The 26,462-nt window shown below is 44.8% G+C and overlaps 1 protein-coding gene across 2 annotated transcripts in view; it reads right to left on the bottom strand.

The window, feature by feature from the left end:
- SETBP1 (SET binding protein 1) overlaps positions 1-26,462 on the bottom strand; it is a 262,267-nt gene that overhangs the window by 135,494 nt on the left and 100,311 nt on the right. The window contains exon 4 of one of the 2 annotated variants that reach the window (XM_075021105.1): positions 7,747-7,818. The exons of the other annotated variant lie outside the window; for it this stretch is intronic. Coding sequence (XP_074877206.1) covers positions 7,747-7,818 — 72 coding nt within the window. The remainder of the gene's footprint in view (positions 1-7,746; positions 7,819-26,462) is intronic. 2 annotated transcript variants of the gene reach the window in all.

The following is a 26,462-nucleotide window of genomic DNA, read 5'->3' on the forward strand; positions in this document are numbered from 1 at the left end:
CGCCGAGGGGAGGACCCTGGCCACCATTAGTCATGTTCCTCCATATGCTGTGGGAAGTTTCTCAGACCCTGCGGGACAGCTGAGTGCGTGACCATAGGGTACCGTTTCTCCTGATTCCCTCTTCCTAACACATGTGTAAGCAAAGACATTTTCCTCCCCTCACCTTGTCAGGGGCTCTTATGAACTCCTTCCAGCCATCTGAGGCTCCTGCTTTTATGCTTCCATAATTGTCCTGCACCTTTTCCCAGCCATGGTGACATGGTGGAGCCATTCTCTTCTCCCAAATGCCTACATCTCCTCACTTATCCTCACTGAGGTTATGCTCTGCTCACGTCCAGGCTACTTTCTCCCCAGCACTCTTATTACTGAAGCAGAGTCACTTATTAAAGAAATGGGAGCATCCTGTAGTGCAGCTGCTGTTCAAATACGAGAACATAACTATAGTATTCCTGTATGAACAGTACTGTGCCAACTAATTTTGGTGGCACATAGATAAAATACTGATTTAATTTATCTATATCTAATAAAATCTGAAAAGAGCTTATAGGAAATCATGCCTATATCTTAGTTAATGAAATTCTGGGCTGCTTCTGGGAAGACTGACAATTGTAAAACAAATCTGCCAAACTTTCATTCACAGCTTCATTGCGAAGCCACTGCAGATACAGCAAAGACCGCCAAACTCAGAGGTGTGCGTGTGAACGCACATGTGGGAATAGGGAGCACCACATTTTCTTCCTCCCAAGGCAGCCTGGGGGAGCAGGAAAGCAAAGAATGGATGCTCTTGACGCTGCCAGCACACCTCAGTGTTGCAGAACTTTTTTTTCCCAACCGATAACTTGAGCCTGAAGTCACCTCTGCAAGCAAACCACACAAGCCTTCACTAATGATGCTGCTCACGATGCTTGGAGAAGGTTGCTGGAGGTCTCAAGCCATCATTCTGCAGCCCATCTCACTTTTCCCATGAAGAAGAACACACCGGGACGTTGATTAGTTTGGCCAGCCAGGCTGCTGTGCTGCACCATTAGAGGCAAATACTGGAGCTGATGCAGCTCAATTTTACCAGTGCTCTTTGCAGCTGGTTTGCTGCACCCAGAAACCACAGAAGGCTGAAATGAAACTATACGCACCATATCTGCAGGTTGCGTGTGCCCTGATACCCTTGTGTTTATGTTCGTGCTCATTATTATACACAGAAGGAGAGTGTGCAGAAAACATTGGTCCCTGGGGGACAGCATGCCGTAGTGATTTTCAAGCTGGTTGCTCTGCAAGTAAAAGCCAGAGTGCTAGCAGGTAATGCCTGCAAAGTTTGATGCCTTGATTTCTGCTGTGTGGATCAATATTAACAGTAATATTGTATTTCCAGGGCATAGTCAACTGACAGAACTATTGATTATTTGGTATGTAGCAGTGCATTGATACTTGATAGCAAACTGGGACACTGAAACAATAAATGTGCAGTTGTTAACAAGCAACACAAGGCATTGAGTTTCAGTGACACAACTGGGATATTGCTTCCTTTGTCTAAAATGGAACATCTTTAACATGTCAAAAATATAATTTACTTAGCTGACTTACTGAAATACCTGGGGAAAATACCTTCTTCACTGAAACCTGCAGATTAAGGTCATGTTTCCAAATATGTGCCAAATTCAATCAATAATTTCATCCCCACTGTGACCAAACACTTGAGGTATTCTTGAAGGGAAAATGTTTTGTTTGATATGTTTAAACATGTATTATATCAGATCACCTTGTGCATGAACAGATTTCAGTGAAAGAAAAGATAATGAAACATTACACTTTGGTTGTAGTAGTCAAGCCTAAGTTATTTTTTTCACCTAGGTTTTTGATTCAATGTGAAAAAGTAGATATAGGGATATATATATATTTGGAAAGGGTGAACTTGAAGTTAAACTTTCTTTATTAAACAAAGGGTTTACTTATATTTGAAAGACATAATGCTATATCCTTCCATGAGCTGTTTTATTATATATAAGTCTACAATTGTCTCCTATGGACACATTTGACTATCAACCACCAAACCATTAAAAGGAAATTATATAGAACACTAGTCTTACGGCTGGAACTTATTGAAAAAGAAACCTCCCTATGGTGAGGGAGAAAGAAATACTTTCTGTGAAGAAAAATAAGAGGTGGCACTCGCTGCTACAGAAAAGAACACCTCAATGACTTAATACTCTTTTTATCTGAGCTTGGAGAGGCAGGGGAGGTGACTAGTAAATATGCAGGAAATGCACCTATACTACACATAGCCTTTTTCTGGGATAATATAGCCTTTTCTCTGCTATCAGCATGTTGAACCCTGTAGGCTTAGCTGCCTTAGCAACCATCTAAGATTTGGAGAGGACAGGACTAAGGGAGGCTGAATCAGTCTCTGATGGTGGTTCCCTTCTCCCACTGCTGATTAAATAGAGCTTAGGATGATGGAGGCCAGTTGCTCAGTTGGGCCTGAGCCTCTTCAGCCACTAGTAAATTAAATGTGCCCAGAAATATTCCCAGGCACTGAGGCCAACTGGCACAGAACGGTTTGCATCTCTGCTTGAAACCATGTCTTAACTTCCCTAACGCAGCAGCTAAATGCAAACAGCTCACTGGGAGGAACCCTGATCCATGCTTAGGAATGATTTAGGAGCTTTCTAGTTGTCATGGACCAAAAGTGTGCCAAGGACTGGTCTAGTAGTTTGAGTATACCCAGTCACACTCCTGTGAATGTTCCCAGACACAGCTTAACTTACTTAAGACAGATGCAGCCTAAGACATTGGTATGACTATGTCCTTCTTCCTCTTTTCCTGCCCAAAGTCATCTCTTTCCAGGCAGGAGAAGGGAATTGTATGGCTCTAAATTTGGTTATAAGAATAATCTTTTGCTGGTTCATGAAATCACTCTTACTCGGTGAGAAACTGGAGATTACTGCCGTCTGCAATCTAAGAATAATTGCAAGGAACCAGATATGTGTTTAAAATGACAAAGATGCTATACGTGGGCAGCTTAACTTCATAAACAAACCACTGCCCTCTTTGTCCCATCCCACACCACTGTCATCTGCCTTATACTACATCTTCAACCTTTGCAACTTTAAATTGCATACCCCCAAAAAAGCATCCCACCTCAAGCAGTTGCCATAGGTTCTAACCATGCCACATTAGAGGACCGTAAGATGTCCCATAGGAACTTCTGTGCTGAGCTGCCCAAGGCAAAGCAAGTCCGTTTTCATGGGTCCCTCCCAGCTACAAGAAGCTGAACTCAAGCTCTTTACTTTTGAGAAGCATTGACTATATCGGGGCAGGGACCATCTGGCAGAAGGCACAGCAGGATTAACGCAATCCCACACCCAAAGGGAAGATCTTGATACGGTGTCACCCAAGTCCGGGCACCCTCCTACACACCGCAGGGACCCAAGCACTTGAAGGCAGCGGAGGGAGGCAGAGGAAACATTTCATATCTACACCCTCTTCACCACACACACCACAAAGCCTTCTCATTGGAAAGGTTTCAAAGCTGCCATCAGAAGCTCTTACTCTCAGATGGGAGCTGTTCAGAGGAACCCATCCCTTTGAATAGTTTTGCTCATGAGGTTTGCAACGCTTATCCGTGGGTATCATCTGTGCAGCAACCGACTCGTGGTTTGCAGATGGAGCTTGGGAGGGAGCACCTTATCGTAGCGAGCTGGCTATATTTCGGCAATGGCATCTTCTTGGTGAACAGACAGCACCATCCACCCTTTGCAGTGCTTGCTTTTCCCAAAGAAAAGATGGTGGAAGCTTGTGTCAGGCAGCTGGTGCCTCCTCGCAGCTCCTATCTGGACACCTCTGGGGCCCTGGCAGCTGCAGCTAAAGGCACTACGTGGGCTCACGGCTTCAGTGTTTCACGGCTGCTCCCTGATTCAGGAAGCTATAATGCCAGGGGGATGGTGGACGACTTCATGCCAGCAGAATCTTAATACCTTATGATCCTATGATCTAGTGCAAAAGGCAGGAGGAGTGGGAAGCCCAGCAGGCACCTGATTGAAGAGGCTGGGGGAGATAAGAGGAGACAGTGTCCTGCTGTGCGTTTCCTCCACCTCCATAACCTTCTCATTTTCAAAGAGTTTCCATCGGGCTGTGGCAGCTATTGTTCTCCAGGCCTGGTGCATCAGCATCCCCATTACACTGACAGCAGTTTGGGATTCACACACCGCCACCCCTTCTCCTTCTTCGTGTCGGGAAAATGAGCAGCTCGTTTGGCTTCGGGAGGAAGCAAAACGTGTACAAGTCGGATACCCCCCGTGCTAACCGTGTACAGGGTTATGCTACATACTCCATAACCAGCATGGGCTGCCTGGGCATGTGCTCATGCTCAGATAGACCCAAATGCATTTACATCGGACTTCACAAACATGTGTCCGTCCTTCCTTCCTTCCAAAAGTGGCCACAACACCCAGATCAAACTTCGGCACAACCATTACCGATGTGCAGAGTCAGCAATGAATGAGCGTTCCTTTATGCCCAATTATCAAGAAAGTTGAAGATTCGTATTGGCCATTAAGATGAAAAGAACTCTAATTTAAAGCTACAGCAAAGTTTAAGGAGTAATCCTTGCACAGGCAGGTAGGTATGATCAATATAAAAGTTGTTCTTGTTTCTCCTTGGCTCCATAAAAAAAGAAATACTGTCAGGGCTGTGCATTTTTTAAAACCTGCATTTTTTTCCTAAAAAGGGTTGAAATAAGTTTAAGCATTACTGTTATTATCTCAAAAATGTCAGAGACATTTCCATGTGAATGTTTCCCTTCACAGTCAGATATCCATATTCACCATGTGCATACCTTCAATTCGGGGACTGCAGCTCCCCTGTGGTCAAAGGACTCAGGGTCCATTTTGTGTAGATCTTTCTGCCAAAATGGGGTTATTAGTGATAGGAAATACTGCAAGGTCAACCACAGCCTTGATAGAAACAGGAGGGTAGGGGAATATTAGGGAGAAACTGTAAGCTGTAATATCCAACCGTAGCTGGCAAACCCAAGCATATTTGGATTGCCTGTACCAGTATTTCACTTCCCTGTTTTCAAATGATTGTCCTGGCCCTTGTGATTAACCACCTGAATATACCGAAGAAGGATATTCACAGGAAGGATCTCATGATAAAAAGGCTATTCCTGGCCCTCTTTCCATCACATCATAATCTGTCCACTAATATGGCTTGAGATCTCAGCTGATCAAAAGGTCATAAGATGCTACCGCTAAGTATCACTCTGTCTCTGTTCAGCCGAAGGCATTTTTACTCCATGTAGCAGGCAGAGGAATGCAATAGCAAAGTCTTCAAATCTGTTTGTATAATAGATGAAGTCTTTGCTATATGGCATTTATCTTCCTTCAGGGAGTGACACCTGATAAATAAATCTCCAGTTCCCAGTGAATTTAAATAAAACAAAGGCAAATCATATCCCTTCACACTGTAAATATATAACTGCAGGGAATGTAAGAGTTCCCACTCTCCCACCATTTCCTTTGCTACAAAAGCTATAAAGCGCTGACCACCCTCAAATTCTGCCAAAATCAAGGGAGCTCAAATCTCTGAGTATGTTACAAAGAGCATGTTGTTAACATAGGAAGGACTAAAAGATACATTACTTATTTAGACTAATGAAATCATAAAAATTACTTCTTTTTTTTCTTTAAATTAGAAAACAAAAAAACAAAGAAAGGGGGCTTATTAGAATATCAATAGGAATAATGTGGCGAAAACGGGGAGAAAGCTAGTAAATAGGGTGATGTGTTTCCCACTGAGCAACACCAGGGCTGCCAGTTTTCAAACATCTTGGTATGAATAAAATACCGAACCACATCCTACCCAACACCACCACATTGGCCAGTTGGTCACCGCCGTACTGCGGTGTGCCGGCGGCAGTGGGTCCATCGGTCCTGCACTGCGCCCATCCTTGGATTCCAGTCATCATCTCCAGGACTGACCACAGCCGTTTCTCTGGCAATCCTGCATCCAAGAGGTTCAACACGGGCAAACCCACAGATTGCTGCCCAAAACAGCAGGGAGAGAGGGTACCACTGCCAACAACCACCTGCCACCTGAAGTCCTCGTCTAGCAGGTCTGCAGAGCTAGTTTCTGCGAGCATTACCATTGGAAAAAGCACTGGTTTGTGTCTTCCGCAAACCTGAAGAGTTGTCACAAGCGAATTATAGCCCTCAGCATTTCACACACTACCTGCCCGCTCCCTGGCTTTCTGGATGCAGAGCTTTACACCAGGACCAAAAGACAGTTTCTTTAACTGCAACTGGCAGTCATTTTGCTCCTCTCCATGCTTTCAAAGCTGAGAGCCATCAAAGATTAGAAGAAAAAATCATGACTATTTTTCCCTAAGAAGCAGCACTGGTAATAGGCTTCAGGAAAAATCCTCCTAAATGCAAGTGATAAGCGTAGACTGTGTGAAGGCTGACAGGTCTGATTATAATTATCACTGTGAGGGGACCAGCACTAACCTCCCTTCTGGAAGGCAATGACAACTCCTGTAAGGGAACATGCAAGTGAATTATCATAGACAAAATCATAGCAAGTGGAATTGTCTTTCACTGGAAAACTAAATAAGGCTCTGATTTGGGGGCGGGGGGAGGGGGGGGAACCAAAACCTTGAACATTTGTTAAAGTTCATCCCAATAGAAAATGGCACTCAATCATACGCTTAAGTTTTGCTGACTTCGGGATGATGGGAGTAAAAGAATGAAGTGGGACACAGGAAGCATGGAATGGAGCCATGCATGTAAGAGGTGTTTGGAAATAAAGGATATCTTCTGAAACCACACTTAAAGAACATGTTCTGCAACGTAACATGAACAGAGAGTCCCAGAGAGCATGTTGATCCACAGTGAGCTAAATATTCAAAACTAAGACAAAATCCAGGCAACCTCGTACCAACCTTTCCCCCTTCCTCACATACTAGCAGGAGAAAAGCCAAATAGAACCAACACAGAGCCCTTCAAATTGTATCTATACACCGCGTTCCTCAAATTGCATCTACACATTGACTGAAATACCACAACATCAGCTTTCCAGCAGGGTTTTGTGGTAGATATGGTAGGTAGTATTCCTTCAAGATCATCCTGCCCTAACATTCTTTGTGCTTTATCTGACAGCATTACATTTTTCTTAGGCTGCAGGTTGTTTTGGCATTTCTCATTCTATTTCCATTGTAAACTAGGAGATAGAGAAACTTGGGCAATCTGGAATAAGAGTAGTAGTACAGTAGCTTTTTCTTTCTGAACACAGGGAAATAGATATTATCTTCTTAATAATGGGCTATAACTGCAGAGGAGATGAAGAGAAGAGCCTCAGAGTCAAAGGCAGTTCTAGGAGTTTCATACTCATTATATCTCAATGGAGTGAAGCAAATAAATTGCGCAAGGAGACATATGGAAGCTCACTACGCAAATGGCCTATTTAAGGCTCTTACTTCCTAATTAGGTCCTGGTGTCAGGAGGTTGGTAACAATTATTCACACATAGATCATTTGGATACAATACAAACTGTTCTAAAACCCAAACCATCATAATGGCATGCATTAAAAAGAAGTCCTATTTAGCTTAATCTTTTTAGACTCTTTCACTTAGCGCTTGGAATATCAGTTTCTGTGCTACATGCATCCTAAATTTCATGTCTAACACAGTAATAATGGGTTTGGAAGGGGAAAAGGAAGAAACAAAAACCTCCACAGCCGTAACCCCTTGTTCTTACCTTGTTCACAGATTTCGTCACTGGACTCTGCACAGGGAACCCACACTCTCTTCCCAAATTCTTCATCTGACTCTGTGGCGTTTCCCAGAGCAAAGAGAAAAGAGAAAACCTTGATTGTGGGAATGACCGTGCAGAAAATGGTCATAAGCATCCAAAGTTTTGCTCTGCCCTTCTCCATTTCCTTACAGCTTTCTGCATACGTGCCACAACCTGCCAGCCAGGGCCCTCTGACCACCCAGTTCTGGGGTTCACCCTTGGCCCCGCTCCGTTTTGGAAGGTCCCCCAGGCTTCTCTTTAACCCATACAGATATGTAGGTTTCTCCTCCCAAGTAGCCCTGGTAAGCATATTGGCATCACGGGACCATCACGGCTTTCCCCGGCAGCCGCAGGGCATGCAATGATCCGTGATGGCAGGGAGTGGTGTCACGGATTCCTATGACAACCCACATCGGAAAAGCTTGGGAAGAGCAGGAAGGTGTCACAAGATGCCAAGCCTCCTGCTTTGTTTAAGAGTTAAAGTAGGAGGCTGAAGCCAAGGATTACCACATTGCAAAACCATTTAAAACAGGGTAAGTGCTTGTGATTCAACATCGAGACTATAGCAAACCTGCTCTTCCCAGTGCTTCTGCACTTCTGGTACAAAAACGAGATCTTCCTCTCCCCTTCTTCCCCTCCCGCCTCCTCTCCCCTCTTTGTCCACCTCTCCAGCCTTTCACACAAAGGTGAAATATTTCACATTTTCACCTGTGGTGATGCAGATCAGAGAGTGTTTTCTTTGCTTTGCTTTTCACTGATTTTGCCCAAGGCATCCTTTTAAGCGGCAGCCTGTGCAAAGATAATAGGTGGCACGATTCTCTTTAACTGGAATCAGCAACAAATCAGCCATCTGCCACTCCAGGGGTCTGAGATTAACCCAGCCACTGGACCGTGACTGCAAAGCATTTGCACATTTAGATTACAGAAATGTGAGGTTACCGGTCCAAAAAAATAAAAGACTGGGAGTGGGGAAGGTGTGGGGAGCAGGGGCGGAAGATAGCCTTGGCAGAGTCCTCCAGATTAACCCTTCCAGACACAAGTCATCTCATAACAACTTCAAGCAGAAAACGTTTCTCATTACAAAGCGTTAAAAGCATGAAGGATTTGAAAGAAGCAACTTGAGGTTCATCAGACATCATGTTTCAGGGAAATACATCCAAAGACATCTCTTTGATACAGGGAGAAATAAAGACAAAGACATTCAGCTGCCTTGTCAATGCTTTGCAATGTTCCTTGGGAAGTATGACCAAGCTGCCCAGATGGCTTATTTGGACCACTTGGAAAATACAGGAGCAACTTTTTGTGTCCCAAGATGAACAAGGTCCATTACACAAGCTCCCTTATTCCAGAGCATTGTCAAGATATCGAGGAAATGAAAGAGGTCTCCATTCTGAAATATCAAGGTTTAGGAAGATCTCTTCATTTGCTGTGTTCTGTTTACCTTCCTGAATAACAAACACCACATTGCTACTTTGCACACAGGGATGCTGTTGGTCCACATTAATATTTGTCCGTATCTTTGGGATCCTCTCTACAATCTGTTGGGGATTGTTATTTGGTAACTGAAGTATAAGGAGATTTACATCTGCAGTAAACACAAGCTGGCTCCGCATCTAAAAGCGTGAGCCATGCTCTGCGCAGGTGCACGGTGGGTTAGGACAGCCGCCAGGGTCTCCTCTACTCACTTTGATGTGGGCTTTAATCCCCACTCCTGGCATTTGCTTTTGTAGGTTGGAATCCCATGGTCAGGGATCTCAGGTTAAAAAGAGGAGGTTGTGCAGGAGAAAGAGGTGCAGCTGCAGCCAAAAGTATCAGCAAGGACTTCTGGGAAATTCAGGCAAGGGCAGCATGGTATGTGCCGTTGGTGAGGAAGGTAGCTTAAATACACAACTCATCTCATTAATCCCAAGAGGCAAATGAAAAGCAAAAAGCAAGCACATATGTGCATATAAAACCATGAATTTTTATGTATGTACTTTATTCACGAAGAACAGGTAGGATCAGGTGGAAGGTACAATGGCACACCAATTACTCCAAGTTATTAACCAACCCTCTTGTTGACATTTGCCATGGTTTCTTCACCCTCTCCAAGGCTTCCTGGGCCAAGCACTACATATCCCTCACTTGCAACAAAGGAAAAAGAGCAAGAAGAGATGACAGCATCTCCTCCGTGCAAGCCCAAGTTGAGCTGTGGTAACTACATGGTTCAAGGCACAGCTGAGAGCTGAAGAAGAGCAAGGGATTAGTTGCTGCGGACATCCTACTCCATACAAAACCTGCTAACGACACCTCAGAAATGAGTGTACCTTCTAATAGCATTAATTTGGGACCGAGCTTTCGATCCTCCAGAGAGGAAAGAGCATTGATCTGAGAGGAGCTGCGAGAAGAAAAGAGTAAGGAGAGGAGGCTGGATAACACTTTTAAGTCTCCCTAAATTCCCCACTATTTATCACAGTATTTCCAAAAGGCATTGCTTGGCCAGAATTAGGTGCTCCAAAACCAGGTCTATGTGTCTGAAACCAAAGACGACATTTGAAGTCGTTTGGATATATGCTAGGGCATGGTTTTCAGGTGAGAGAGGTCACAGGGATCATCCCATGCCTGGGACTACAAACTGGGCCAAGCTAACAACCCAACAACCCACAAGCTTTTGAGATGCAGCAAGTTAATGAACCTCTGCCCATCCTTTAGAAAGGTCTCCTTGAACTTGACCTGCTGGCTGTGCGAGTGCTAAAACTGCTGTTAAAGCAGGACCTGGACCCATTTTCAAACCCAAAGGCAGGAGTTTTCTCTTTCTCCAGTCTCCGGTTTCTGTAAAGCCAACCTAAAACTTCAGATCCAAATGCCAGGATGATCCAGAGAGGAGCAGGTGTGTGGTGGTGGGAAAATCTTTGTGTTCAGCTTCAACTATTGAACTACTACAAGAATGCTTGTGCTAGTAATAATTCCAAGAAGGTTTAAAAAAAATCAGAACCCCATTAAAAAAAAAAAGGTACTTTAATGTACTTTTTCCTAGCCTGTGAATGGAAGGAAGAGGGGAATACCACAGGACAAAACCTTTCCTTTCAGACAAAAATCACAGCAAAACTCCAGCCCATCCCTTGCAAATTAATCAACCTTATGAATTGCTGTTGAAGTTTCAGCCCTATCTGATTTTTTTTGTTTGTTTTATCCAGGCAGGCTTTGCAGGAAGGGGCTTTTGCAACCGAAGCACCGACACTGCATTAACCAGGCGCTCAGCTGAGCCGTGGAGCCGCCTGGAAGTTGCCTCATCCCCCAGCAAATGAGAAGCAGAGGGGAACACCGATGCAGGCGACGTTGCACCTTGCAGAGATTCGCATGTCCTACAAGTAACCTTGCATCAGGATACAGAGCCATGAGAGCAGCCTTATGGGTACGGAGAGAGGAGGAGGAGGACAGTGAGGAGGAGGGGAAGGAGTGGCAACAGGAAAACAATCAGAAAACTCCCTGGGAATCAAGTCTTCTCTTCCTCCCTAGGAAAACATTAAAAAAAAAAAAAAAAATAATCCCTCCCCAATACGGAGACGGCAGAAGGGGCTGAGCACACTTGCCCCTTCTCTGCTTAAAATCCTTTCCAGCGAGCATCGTAACAGACACACATGGGTTCGAATCTGACTACAAGCAGAGCAATTCTGCCAGGCGCTTGCCACACCGCACCAGCCCTGGGGTGCAAGGTGCTGTCCCCCTTCTGCCCCCTCCCTCTCTACCCCAAGTCCCCAGCAAGGGTCCCCTCTCTTCCCAGAACCCCTAAGTATCCCTGGGGATGGATGGAGGAGAAAAAGGTCACATTTAAAAGGCGATGGGGAAGCAGGGAGGAAGGAGAACACCCCTGAGCCTGGCCGGCGGCCCTGCGGCCGCAGTCATTCTCATTCCCGGCACGTTTCGCTGCTCTCCAGTGCAGCCCAGCTTCGAAATATTAGTGCGGCGCAGAGTGCCATTTTCGAGTCGCTGCAGCTCCTTCTTGGCACCGGTTCAGCTTTTTGTCTTGCCTTCTCCTCTGAGCGCCCAGCGGAGGGAGAAGGAAAGAAAGGAAGAAAATAAAGCCCTGCCGTTTCACCGCCGGGGCCGTCAGCCTCCCCGCAGCACCCCCCGCCTTGCCTGCGGCACCCCGCACCCTCCCAGCCCACTCCCAACCAAACCACTCGGCAAACATAAATCTCTTCCCACCTCCACAGCAGCCAGTTCACAGCCTCCTTCCTCCCCCCCCGCCCCTTTTCATCGCTCTCTCCTTTGTACTCCTCTAAATTTTTCCAGCCAAGCGTTACAACCTTCCACCCCCCCTTTCTCTTCCATCCCCAGCCCTCCCACCTCCTCCCCTCACATCGGTAAAAAAAAAAAATAATCGTGCCATGGTTGCCAATGCACTGGCATCTCCTCAGAACGGAGAGCCACTGCACCCACAACATGCCTGGCAGGTCCAATCCAGCTCACAGCTGCCCGAGCGCAGGCGAACTGCAGTGCTCACGGGCGCACACGCGTGTGCGCACACACGTGTGCACACACACGTGTCACGGGGCAGGACACGCTCTGTTTGCATCCCTTGGCGTTGCTGTAAATACAAACTTCCCACAAGCTTGCGTTTGGCAACTGAATTTCTCCTCCTGCTTGTGGGGCCAGGAGAAAAACAGAGGCGCAATAACGAGGGAGGGAGGGTGTATTTTTTTAAGCAACCCAAACATGGCACTGAGCGCTTCCACCAACAACTTCTCAGGCTGCTGTGCTGGCAACCAGCTGCTGGTTCCAGCCTGGCATCAGCTTTGATTTGTTTTTCTCTCCTCTTAAATGCCCTCCTCCCAAATATTTATTCCTTTATTTTTTTTTTCTTTTTAGTTTTTTTCCTTCCCTTTTTTCCCTCTTAGCTCGTCCATAGAGGGACTCAGTCCTACTCCCACCCACAAATCGAAAGCAGCACGTGTGGAAGGAGCACCAAGGGGAGAGAAACGTGATGTGACACTCAAAGCACCAAGAAGGGGGGGAAAAACCCATATGTACACACAACATATGTATGCTCTTCTCTGAGGAAGAAGAAGAGAGTGTGAGATGCCCTAAAAGCAGGCAACATGACCCTCGTGCGTGCCAAGATGTGCGAGACCCAGCCCCCTCCACGAAGGAGGGATGAGACAGGTTTGGTTGGGAGGTAGAGGAAGGTGGAGGCAAAAAGCATGTTCTCCATGGAAAGGACCCGAGAGAGCCAACTTTCGGCCAGCAATGTGACTCCAATTACACCAGAGTCTGAAACACTGACATATGCATGACGGAGATAAAGTGGTGTAAAATGCACCTTGTCTGGTGCCTGGAGGAAAGAGATTTAGAGGAAAAAAAAAAATAATGCTGATGCTGGGGTTGGCTTGGGAGAGACACGGAGGGAGGAAAGAGGATGTGCCGAGGATTTTAGCATGGTGGCATGAGTGCATGAAGCTGCAAGCCAGGCTGGAGACTCAGAGCAGGGTACGGCCCTGTAAGCAGCCGCTGGTGTCCAAGGGGTTTTTTTATGAGCCTGGTTGGACTGCTTTGTCCACTGAGACGCATCGGGACTCCTTGGAAGCCAAGGGAGTTACAGGGTGGTGAAACAGATGGGCACTCGCTGTGCCTCAGGCCCGGTGCCTCCGTTCCCTGCAGCAACGAGTCCCTCAGGAGGCCCAGTAAAAGTGCCAGGAAAATGCTGGTTTTTGCCGAACACGCTCTGGCCACCCCGGGGAACAGCAGAGCAACCGGCTTGAAAGTAGGGTCACAGAGACAGAACGGGAGACAGACAGACAGACAGCATGCTCGGGGTGGTACAGACAAAACAGCAGTGTCCTGAGCAGCTGCCTAATATGTATCTTGGCAAAATCTCGCCTGGCCGTGGATGAAGCAGAAATCGCAGGCTGGAATCGTAAACCCGTCAGTCGGTCCGACTTTTGCTTCCCTGGCCTGCACGTATAACGGGGGAGGAAAGCAGAGGGCTGGAGGACACCGTCTAGCTGCCAGGAGCCACACGGAGGAGCTGGTCCTTCGGCCACCGCCAGCTGCTGCGTGCGGAGCGGCTGATGGGCAGGCGCTGAAGTGGACTTAAGCGGATGCCCTGCTGCGACTGCACTCATTAAGGGACGTGTGAGTTTGCATACTTAAACCGAGCCTTGGGCCTGTCCTTTTAGGAGCGTCTCCGCCACTGGGATGTTTCCCCTGCGCAAGGTTTACGATGGAGATTCCTCCAGGCCACCGGGCTGGGGCTGGCTGGGTTGGAGGGAGCAATATCGAGGCAGGGCCACCAAATCCCTTCTTCTGAGCTGCGGCTTCACTGTCCCAGGCCTTTTGCATAAAGGTGTCATCCAACATTGGCAATGGTTCCTCCCAACGTCTGCTTCCAAAGTCAGCCGGTGTCCATCCGAACCCTCTCTCCCGGAGGGTTTACATGTCTCTTTGCTATTCCTCAGGCTTAGGGTGGGTTTCTGCCCATCCACTGAGCCTTTAGTACCAAGTGCTGGCATTTGGCAAGGCAGACTGAGTCCCTCACGTGTGTCCGTGGTAAAGAAGACCCCGAAACCTCAGCCGGAGGCTCCTGCAGAGAAGCATCCCTGCCTGGAGGTATCATCGAAGTGACTCCCAGATAAAGGCATTTTTGGATCCTTTGAGTTGAAAGGCGCTATAAATAAAAGATATTACAGACTAACAAGTTCTCAGTTGCAAACTGGAGTGGGAAAGAATATTTTAGCATCCTCTTTCTAAGCACATTAACTCTTGGCAGACATGATTGTTCAGGTCTTCAGAGCTGAAAACTTCACACAGTACGCAGCACGTTGAGTCCACACGCTCCATCTCCAGTTTCAACAGCTCTAAAATCCACACTGCCCCTACGCTATATCCCCTCAGTGCAGCAAGCATCCTAATATTGCAGCATTTTGGGGGTTAAGACAGTAAATATCGCGGTGATCTTTCCCAGGAAAAACTCAGCCTTCGCTGCTGTAAGCTCACAATAGATGGTGCCTAAAGATTTTTATCAACTGGCTTCTGGTGCTTCCCTTCCCAGGGTGAGCAAGCACTTTGTATCAATCTGGCTTGCTTTAGTGCAGTGACCCAGCGCTGTGCTCCGCTGCTGAAAGTTCAGGTCCCAGCTGCGGGGCTAAACTCTTGCTGACACTGTGCTGATTTCTCTGTCTCTGTCACCCACGCTGCCAGGGAGCAGGGGGGATGTTGGTTTTTTCCAGGCTAGAAAAAGAAAGAAAACAATCGTGCAAAACGTGGAGAAGGTGTGGCAAAGGAGAAGGGGGAGGAAAGCGATCCCAAAATGTGCAGTGAGCTTGAGGAGAGGAAATCCTTCGGGCAGTACGGGGCACTTCAACACGTTCTTCTTTTTCTTCATCGAGGAGAAAGTCTTGCTCAAGAGGTAATTAAAATGTTATGGGCAAGGAAAAGCTTTTAGGATGCCTCGAAGAACTTGTGTGCGTGCGAAAGTGCACGGGGAGAGATGCAGAGGGGGAAATCACTATTAGTGATGGGTGAACTACAAAAGGTTGGGTGGTTTGTTTTGGATAAAGATCCCCACATGCAGATGCTTATCTAAAGCCTTCAGTCTTCAGAGCAGGGCTGGAAATGTCTTAAGAACAGACCCTTCTTGCATGATTTCCAGTATCTCTCAGAGCAGTCGCCCATGCCAAAAATACCACGAAAACAGCTTTTTTTCTTCTTCTTCTTCTTTTATGCAGTGTTTTGGCTCTTCTGCTTCTGGTTCCAAGCAAAACCTAAAACCGCAAAGTCTTTGACTTGAAGGTTGGACTGTGTTTATTTAATTTCAAGCCATCCTGGTTCTCATGACTGCACACATACAAGGGAAATAAGGAAAAATGGTACTGTAATTCTATGGAAAACTTTAAAAGAGAAGAAGACTCCCTGAAAATTGGCAGAGAACCAAGCTAGTTTCCCTAAGAGAGGACTACAAGCCTTGATTTCTCCCACCTTAAGCAGACGACTTATCTGTAAACTAGCTATCCTTCCCATAGATAACATGTGAGATCACAGCATTCCCAGTTCAAATGAGCCTGTTAGCCTTGGGTGGTTATTAGTCAGTAAATACTATTGAATCAATAAACAAAATAAAGACTTTGAAGAGAGTCTTGTTTCCCCACCCAATCTTGAAACTCATCAGATCTGCAGTAGCCCTAATTTGACAGAGAAGGAAGAAAGAAAACAGTTTGAACATGATCAGGTGCCCTCCAGTTTTCTTAAATCAGAGTGTAATTGAGGTAAAATAGCCCGGGGATGGTGCTGTTGGGATGAAAGCAGTATATTTTGCTTAAGTCCTCTGGACAAACAGAGCTGTTGCAGGGCTGGTTTTAATCTCTGGCTGGATTTACACCAGGATATCTTAAGTAATGCTGCTCAGTGTTTAAGGCAGATCAGAATCAGACCAGTGTGCTTTTAAGGATGTTGCCAGATATCCTATGTCCCTGGACTATTCACCTCAGGAAGGTTAAAAGCCCATATATTCACTCTATGTGTAGTAAAGAATGAATATTTTGCTGTTAAAGACCAGATGATGTTCTTCCTAAATGATTTCTTGTAGTCTTTTCTCCTACCTTTCCTATTATTTATTAATTACTCAAGCAATGATCTTTAGCTCATCTCAGTGGTTTGGAGACCAAGACTTGGGTCTTTAGTTGGCACAAATCAGGATTCCTTAATCCAAGTCAACAGAAATGATGGACGAAGTCAGTGGAAAAGGTGGGACCAAGAGTTTATATTAGACAGGCTGCCAAAATAAGGACACAGCCTTCTAGAGAACACAGTACATGTGTAAGTATTTTCTCACTGAACCTGATGGCACTTCTTGTGGGTGACCAAGACAGGTACAGGAAGCCCAAGTCCCCATTCGTGTCCACATGTGTGAATGGGAGCAGCTCCACTACCCATCACGTGCTGTGCTCTTTGCAAAATCCGTTCATTGTGTCCTGCTAAATGCTGCAGGATGCTGATCATTTTTGTCAAAACTTGGCTCTTGTGCCAAACTCTTCTTAGTTTAGATGGTGGGAGGGAGAAATGGGTTTAACTCTTAGCTTGAAAGAAAGAAAGTAAAAAATCTGGACCCTTTCAAGAGTGCTGGAACAGTTGAGAAATCTGGCCCTGAGCTTTTTTGAAAAAGTGAGCCAATTGATCTAGTTATTAAACCGTTCTCTTGCCTATGACTAACACATGGATTGATATTTACTTGCAGGAAATGCTGGCGAGAGATGGGGGTTCCCATTCACTCGTGCTGTTTACTGCTCCCCTGAGATCACAGGCTTCAGCGACGATGGAGCAGACCGCTTCACAGGTGCACGGTTTATACGCCAAAATGGGTTGTAAATCAGAGCGGAGGAAGAAAGAGCTGGAACAATGCTTGTTTGTAGAAGCGACCATTGGAAAGGGGTGTTGACCATCTTCATTTTACGGGTCTCATCTCCTAACTCTACGCTTGCTCACACTGCACCAGAGGGATTGGGTCCCAGGTCGGAAATCCAAGGAGCATGCCAATAATTTGCCAGAGATTACACAGGGGGTGAACTTGTCCCTGATCTCCATTATTAGTTCAAAACCAGGAATTCTCATACCCTTTCAGACAGATGGCTAGTCCTATTACTTCTTATGTTAGATTTCCCATTGAGGCTGAAAGCAAATCCACATTCAAGCTGAAAGTAAACAACCTGCAAATTCAAAAGGCATTAACTTGAACTGCCAAAGCATTTGCTGTGTATGCTGCAGATGTCAAATAGACAGTTTCCCACAGCCCTGAGCCTAGACACATAACCAAGTTACACAGCAAAACCTTCCACCCAGCCTGAAAATCCATCCTGTGCAAAACTGGTTCTACTCACTGGTGTTTCAAGGGCTGGAGCCTCAGCTGGAGTGAATTAATATACTCGCTCTGATTTGAATAGAGCTACGCCAATTTATACCAGATGAGGATTTCGCCCTTTGGAGGCCAAGTGGGAAATGGCTATCCACTACTTTTTTAACAGTGTGGTTTGAGAAAAAAAGAAAATGTGGTGTATTTTAAAGAGTGAAAGAGCACTAAGTAAGTTTCTTTCCACTTCTATGATTAATTTTTGAAGAAACTTATTACAGAGCTTGGTCCTAAAGAATCAGGCTTTGCAGAAAAATGCATATAAATAACACAACTTATAAATACAAACAACACAAGTTATCCAACTTATTCCAATTCCTGATACCTTCCAAAAGCCAACAAAAAGTTAACTAGGAACCTAAGCACGACATCACTGTGGTATTGCAGGAAATTCAGAAAGTGGAAAGGACTGAATAAACCAGTCTGTTTTTTCCTGCCAGGGCTGTATGAAGAAGACAAAAAACATGAAACTAAACCATACAAACGAAAAAGCCCACCCATATGCTTTGAAATGCTCTGAACATTAGTACCATGGTGTGCTCCTCGGCCATAAAGATGTGCAAGATTGTTTTTCTAATATATTTTGGTGTAAATCGAACAGCACCACTGATTTCGTATTCTGTAAATCAGGATTCATGCCATTTAAAGCAACGTAATCTCATGGTATACATTCAGGAATGATTACCCGAATTAAGCCTATGATTTAGTCTTTAGTATAGGAGGCCTCACTTGCAGAATCAGAGGTGCCTTGATTTTCCCCAAACTGGAGGTCGAATATTACACCCATAGAAATGAATGGAGTTTTTTAAGATGATGGTAATGGGAAATCAAACTTTAAACTTGAAGCCACTAGACTGATGCAGCTCATCAGAAAATTCACCTCCTCTTTCCTCCAGCCATCCTTATTTTCACTTTACAATTCAGTGTAAGCTGGCAATTAGTAATACTTTGCCTGTTTATAGAGCCTTCCATCTGAGGATCTAGAAACACTTTGTAAACACTAATGAATTAAGCTTCTTAACACCCCCTGTGAGACAGATACTACTATCTCATTTGCACAGCTCAGAGAAGAGGTGCAGGTTTGCCGAGGGTTGGAGCCAGCCAGCGGCGGAGCTGGGAAGCCACTCTAGACCCTGAACCTCACCTTCAGCTCGATAACGCAAGGCTTTCAATGGATGCAGTGATGTGCCTGGCAACTTTGGAAGCTTATAATTGTTTCTTGGAACTGCCAGTGTGCCCTGACGTCTGGCAGGCTGAAAACAGAGAGGGTTGAGCATCTACCCATAGAAAGAACTTAAGTCCCACTTACTGTTGGACAGAAACACCATGAATATGCCATCTGTCCTCACCTGAAACAATCACTCACAAATATGCTCCTCTGACATGGCAAAGAGGAGACAAAATTGGGAATTCAGTTGTCCTCACTTGGTTTTTAATAACACCAACCCTGGACAAAACAACACAAAGGTCTGGGAGGATTCCTTTCCTTCTCTTTGCATCTTTAATTGCCCGTATCTTTTTCTCATGTAGGGGAAAGGTAAAATATTCAAGCCTGTTTGCAAGTCATGATGACAAGAGGAACTTAAAGGATTTTTAAAGAAAGCCTAAAGGTTTTGCTTCCAACACTATCGGGAATGCTTAGATCCTAGGCAAGCCTTAGGACAAGATAGGCATTGATGAGATGAGTATTTTTTTTCCAAAGCACAGTCTCGTTGATTTAAGAGCAGCTAATGTCTGGTACCTATTTGAAGCATTTTTCCACGTAGCCTTTCTCCAAATGCATGGCAATCGGACAATTTCCATGATGATTCTTCTGTCTAAAAATACACACCTCCCCCTCTTTTCAATTTATCACTGAGCCAGTCAGCCTGTTTATTGTTGAAGTTTTGCCCATTTAATAGTGCACTTAGGAAAGCTTAATACAAACATCGACCAATTCATTGCTGTCACAAAAAGAAAAGCCTTAGAAATCATTCATCTAAGCAGCAGTCAAGAGCAAGAGTCTCTTATTTAGAGATAGGTCAATAAGAAACAATGTTATGGAAGCTATTCTAAACAGACCAGATTTTTTTTTTTTTTTAAACACCTCTTTTCTTCCACAGATTGAAATTGAGGAGAAAAGCAAATAAAATATTTGGGTTTGCTTTCGAAAGTTGTTAGTGACCTTAAATCCCAGAAATGGGACACTACAGAAGAGGCAGGCATTTGACATATTCAGTGTGCTGATTTGTGAACTATTAGCAGATTGCTGTTTGCCTAAAAATACGTATTTGAAATTCTTTTCTAAAAACTCTTCTTGATCTCTTCCCAATTCATGAGCTGTTAAATGTCTGCATGACACGGCGATGTTTGTCTCCTGAACAGAGGGACATTACGATCCCTAGAAGCAGGTTTCCAGTGGGAATATTAAAGGCACTATTCAGGAATATTCTCCAGTATTTGCAACCTCCACAAACACTCCTGCTCGCAAACATGTTTGCTGGAATATTTGTCAAGAGCAAACAAGACGGGATGGTGAGAGAAAGTGTACAAAGTCTAACCAAGCTTATAAAAACCCAACAGCTAATGAATACTTGTGGAAAATGTCTTACAGTATTTCCTCAGCTATGGATGCTAATTAGGAAAGCCTATAAAGCTAAAACTCTTTTGCTGCCTACCTCCTCGTGTACTCCAGAATTGAAAGCCACTTCCATGGCTCTCTTTATCATGTTCATCCCGGTTACATCTGCTGGATCCAGGAGCATTTTTTAAAAATTTTTGTGTGCATATCAAATGAGTGAGGTTATGAACAATTGGACAGGGGCCCAGAAACTCATTTCACATAAGCATCTTGATGGCTAATAGCTTTTTACTGTCTCTGACCAAAAAAAGACCTACAACAGATATGAATATATACGTAGAATGGTCAATATGTCTTATTGCCAAATATTGAATCACCACAGTGTTACACAGTGCTATGGATCCTCTCTTCAGGCCCCTTTCTTCAGTGACAAAACAGCTTTCGGATTGCGTCTTCTTCCATAAATAACCCAGGAGGTACCCAAAGAAACACAGCAAATGTTTCTCCAGCACGTTGGCTCAAAAGCACATGGCCAGGGAAGGGAGGAGAATTGCAAGGAAAGCCAGCAGACATCCTTAGGTCTACACGTCTAGGTGCTTGAGGATGGTGAATTATGGGCACTGAGCCAAGGCAACGGTATGCAGGTGGGTAGGCATTCATGCCTGAGAAAATCAGCTCTTACTAAGTGCAAACCCTGCTTAAAAAACCAAGGCATTGAGATCCAACAATTCTGGTTAACAACAACCAAAGGAAGCATTTGTGACGCATGGCAGAGGGACACGGCACAAGGTTAACATGAACTTGCCCATTGAAAAACCTGTCTGGGGAGATAGTTTGTTGCTCTTCTCCCACGATGATTTTATTTTACAAACTCTGGACCAAATTCTGCTCCTAAAGGGAAACTTCAGTTCAGTAGGACTACTGTGAACCTCCTCTGCCACACTACTGGTGATAACACAGGACAAGTTAGTTTGCAGTCAGGGCCAGGCTGAATTTGTATCTGGGCTCCTTAAAATGTTCCCGCAATGTCAAAGCTCACCATAAACTCTTATAACTCACCACCATATCTGTTTTCCAGTAAAGCATGACACTTCCTTTTACACCTGACTAATACTGAGCCCCCAGTATGTTTTCTGAGCGGGAGTTTACTGAAAATCATCTTTGCTCTGTTGTGCATGCAGCCAGCTCACATAGTAACGAGATAGAGTCATTCTCCTTTCTTTTAAAAAAATGCAAATCCTAGTTCACAGCAAATAGGTTTTTATTTCACAAATTCTGCCTATTAACTGAATACATCATTCCTTATGTTTCTCTCTCCTAGAAGGTAAGGGAAAGCGATGGACCATCCAAATTTTTTACAGACTGTCCCCTCTGGTCATGCATTGCTAGAGATGGTACTGTATAATGCATGACTTACCTGCAAAGACATTGGAGGAGTAATGAAATAAGCAGATGCTCCGTCAGCAGGCTTTTAAAACATTGGTATTGCAATCTGAGATGCAGTCAGCCATTACATGCATATGCCCTTTATTTATGGAGCTGATAAAGGCTCTATGTCAGGAGCAGTCAAGCTGCCTTTTTACTTTCTGCCTTTCCTCACATTAAAGAAAGTTGCTGTCTGGTTATTTTATTCTCATGCAAGCTCCAGCTTTGGGAGGAAAAGCAGGATTTACCTCCTGACATCCATTAAAAATAGAGGTCTAAAATCCAGACAACTTCATCCAAACAAATCACCAGGGACTCCCTGTAGGGATTCCTCTCCTTCTAACACAGATGATGTCTGAAATAGGTGGATCTCACTGGAGTTACCTATTTCTCTCCATTGGCTAGAAAGGGAGCCCAGGACAACTAGCCCGGCTGTAGGTGAGAACACCACAGATGCCTGCACCATCAGTTGCACACGTTCCCTCCTCTATAATTCCAATTTTGTATAATTTTCTATCATCAGTGTTGTTCTAGGTAATTTCATGACAGCATCAAACACATTTTCCCCCAAACTCCATTCCATGCACCAATGGCAGATAAGAAAACCGGGGAAGGCTGGCACGGATCAAAGGGAAGGATGGTGTTAACATTAACAGCCACCATACGAGGAGCATTTTGCACTATAAATAAAATAACATTGCTCAGCCGCACGAGCAGCGAAGCTCTGAAGCCACCGAGTCGCACGGCTGTGGCTCAGGGGAGGATTTCGGTTCACGCTCAATGCTGTGTTTGATCACTGGTACATCACCCAAAGGTTCACGGCAAAACAGATGATGGGACACAGAAAAGCTCTTCTTCCTAATACCGCAAAGGAAACTGCTGCTTGCTGACTGACAGCTCCCCAGCCAGTTTATGTGCATCTAATTACCAAGCCACAACCCAAATCAAAATGCCCCATTGCAGCTGGTGTCTCACTTAATCCATTCATAACATGAGCTAATTAGCATTGATGGTTTTGGGCAAGTTTATTCCAAATGTGGTCAAGTCCCAGGCTTTTAGCTTAGTTGCTAGGACCCACTGAGGATCCTGGGAGAGGCTGTGTTTCTGCCCAGAAGGCATTTTCTGGCTTGCTGATGGAAAGGCTTAGGAGTGGGTTGAGAGGAAGATGCTGTGCTGGGGTGAGATGAATGCTGGCATATAAGCAGTGCTGCTAAGCTGCTTTTGCTGCTACACCCTACCTCCATGCAGAAGAGTTTGTAGCAGAATCAAGATATTTCACAGTTTTCCTCCTGTCTGAATTCAAATGTCCTGATTGGGGGGGGAAAAAAAAAAGAAGAAAAAGAAAAAAAGAAATAGGAAAAAAAGAAAGAAAACTTGGAAAGTGGGAGAAGTCAAGGAACAATTCTGTACTTTATGGTATTCTTTGTGAGCAGAGCTGAGAAAAGAGGCCAGTTACCAGAGCTTTGCATTTCCTTTTCAACCTATGGGATTAGAAGATGAGAGCAGGTGCTAATGGGAATTTTGCCCATGGCAGAAAATCAGGATCCTAAATCTTCATTGCTGGAAATCACAAAAACCCCTAGCAATGATCTATAATGGCTGCAGTTGGAAATTGGTGATATAAGGAATTGTCTCTTGGCAGAAAACCGACTTTCCGCTCCTTCAGCGCACCACAATTCCAGTTTAATTTGTAACAGGATGCAAGTGTAAATGAACTGACAACAGAGCTATCAGCTATTCTGTTGGTAACACTTGGAGCAATAGTTTCGATTTGACTAGACACAGCTGTCCACTGCATGGAACGACCTTTAGCCCCGTCCTTGGCGAAATTCAATTCTCTCCATGTCTGACTTCGTCCACGGGGACTTGAGTAGCGGAGCTGCCAGAATAATCAGCGCATTGCTTAATGACAGGCACTCCAACGAGCAACGTGGTTGTGCATTGTCAGAAACGGAGCCCGCAGCTCTGGGGAAGAGGCGGGGGGAGCCTCCTTGTTATTCAAAAGGAAATAAAGCAGTTGTAGAGGAGCAAACGCAGATGCGTGCGGCCGCCTTTGCTTGATGAGTGTCACCGATGCGCTCGGGGCCACGTGCGTGTATGTAAACACGGAGTTTTCTTGTGCGTTTGTCAGCAAATACAGATTTTTATTAGATTCGCCTCTCAAAAAAGGCTGGGGTTCTGCTGCTGCTCTGCATTGTACCACGGCAAAACGTAATTTATGTAAGTCTAAATGCGCTTACATCCCATATGGTGATGCTTACATGACCATCCAGATGTAAATCATCTAACGTGTATATATATATGTATAGATATACACACTTTGGGTGTGTTTATTACAGTGGCCACTGCGATAAGAAAGATGTTTAGACTGCAAGCATCAAAAAAATAGCAATTTCCCGACCTTACAGCTATTTGTGCAAACTTATTTCTGTTTGAGTGGATGTTTCTCCAGCAGCGTGACTGAGGCACTCTCTTACATGTGATAGGAAAGGCATGTCACCATGGGATTAATACGTATGTGCCCCAGCCCACATCATGGCTGGACCCAAAAGGGTGAACCCGGCACTGCCTAATTTTTTAGCTGGTTGATTCAGCAGCCTGAACACAGAAATTAAGTTGGGTCCAAAAGTGGACCCATCCTTTCCTTCATCGAGGATCATTGGAGATACACGCTGCTTTGCCTGGCAAGACTTGCTACAGCCACTGCTAGTGGCAGATTGCAAGGGGTGAGACACCAGTTCCACCTGCCCCACGAGTCCCCGGGGATTTCTCTCGTTACTATTTTTGCTTTGGCAATACTGTGGGCCCGGCTCTGTGGAAGATTCGTGTTCAGTTATTATTCTGACCCACTGCCAACATTTTCCTGAGAAATACAAGTGAGAAATGGGGAATGGCGATCTTGCACAGCTCATAACTCAGCCAGAACAGAGGAGAGTTTCATGGGAGAAGGGAAAGGGATGTCTTCGGCTGCAAAGCTTTTTTCCTTGCCAAAATTCAAAGACTCTTTTTCAAACAATAGAGATATTACAGCTTCTTTTAAAAAAAACACAAAAATAAAGAGGCCATGAGAACCTTTGATAATGGAAAACCTTAGGAATGCAAAACCGCTGGTCTTTGTAGACGAGAAAACAAGGTGGTCTCCAAAACTCTGTGAAATCATATTACAGTGGGGCATGTTAAATAACCCAAACATAGGAGTCACTGCTGCTGCCCTGTCACACACACCCTACTAACTGCTCCTGCTATTTATTCAGAAAAGGGAGAAATTACACAGACCTTAAATGTTTCTCCTCAAGTAAGTCCTTCCAATGGCTTTGTGCAGACATGGCTGAACACAGTTTTGGACCAGTTTTTACCGCGTGGTTTCCCCCTCCTCATCCCTGTTTGCTCCTCCCTGGCTCTCTCCTTGACCTCCCCTGTCACCTACCCCTCCGCACCAACACTTTTTCACCAGGCCCTTCAGTGGTCCTTAATGGCCAGGTCCTCTCTTGCATTTGCCTTGTGCTAAAGAGTTTGCCATCTTCGTTGTTGACATCCATGCTCTCCCTTCTTGTTTTTCCTTCACTTCCCTCACTCTGTTTTTCATTTTTTCACCTGTAACTTCTGATGGCTCCATATACCTGCAGAAACATGCGCAGCAAATACATGTTTTTTATTCTCTCCTCTCTCTCCAAATGTCTGAATAATTCAGAAACCAATATTTTAGGATGGCTGCATAGTAGCAACAGTAGAATAGTATCACCTCTTCAGCTAGCTCAGAAGAATAACACCTTACTGGGAACTTGTATGTAGCATCACAGGAGTGTGTCATGCAACGAGAAGCTTAGTATAGCTTTTCTGGATGCTTGGCAGAGATGTTATTCCAGTTCTTGAACACGTACTGCTTTTTGTTAACTTAAAGCCAGATATTCAAAGTCCTCCATTAGTAATGCAGAAATGAGGCAAACTGAGACATCCATAAGATACCCACCAGTTTCCAGTAAGCAGCTGACATGCACACAACTGAAAATATGTTTTCTTCCATATATATGCAAAATGTTAATTTCCTCATTTGATAACCATTTTTCCCCCTCTTCAACTAAACACAAATAGGTATAGTAGAAAATACACAAAAGTTGCAAAATAACTGTCAAAGGTGCACAAATCAAACTCCTCATGAACAATCTTTCTGTTTTCATTGTCTGCTATCAAATCCATTTATGAAGCTTGAAATATTGTATTTCTGAAGGTCCTACTAAAACAACACATCATAGAACAAATAGAAAGTCCCTCAGCAATGCAGCAAAAATAGTTTCTACAGTCCTGAGAACTAGAATACTAAACTGATCCCTAGATAAACAAGCCCTTCCCAGAATAGGTCATTGGAACAAGCAACGTAATACTAAAACTAGAAGGTATTTACCATCATACTGAGATGTACGGGCATTTCCCCAAGTCTCCTGCCAATCTCAGTGGCCTAAAACCCCTCCTGGCAAGTCCACAATGTGCAACCATACAGAGTGCTGCGTGCGCATACCAGAAAAGTATTAGCAACAACGTAATACATGTGGGACTCCAGAAATTGGGTTAAGTAGGCAGCCATTGCTGCCCCCATCACTACTGCAAAGGTAGCGGGAAGGGAAAAATAACGCTAGTTACCTACTTAAATGGATAGATAGCAGGAAAAGGATGAAACTCAGCTGCAGTGAGAGTAAAGAAAAAACATGGTGACATGACATGAGCATCTCTGCTCCTCTCCAGCCACCCACCTCCAACAAGGGTGATCTCCACCATCCTCCAGTTCCTTAAACTCTGATTCAGACTCAAATAGTTATG

This window comes from Buteo buteo, chromosome Z, assembly GCF_964188355.1.
Source record: "Buteo buteo chromosome Z, bButBut1.hap1.1, whole genome shotgun sequence".
Classification (NCBI taxonomy): Eukaryota; Metazoa; Chordata; class Aves; order Accipitriformes; family Accipitridae; genus Buteo; species Buteo buteo.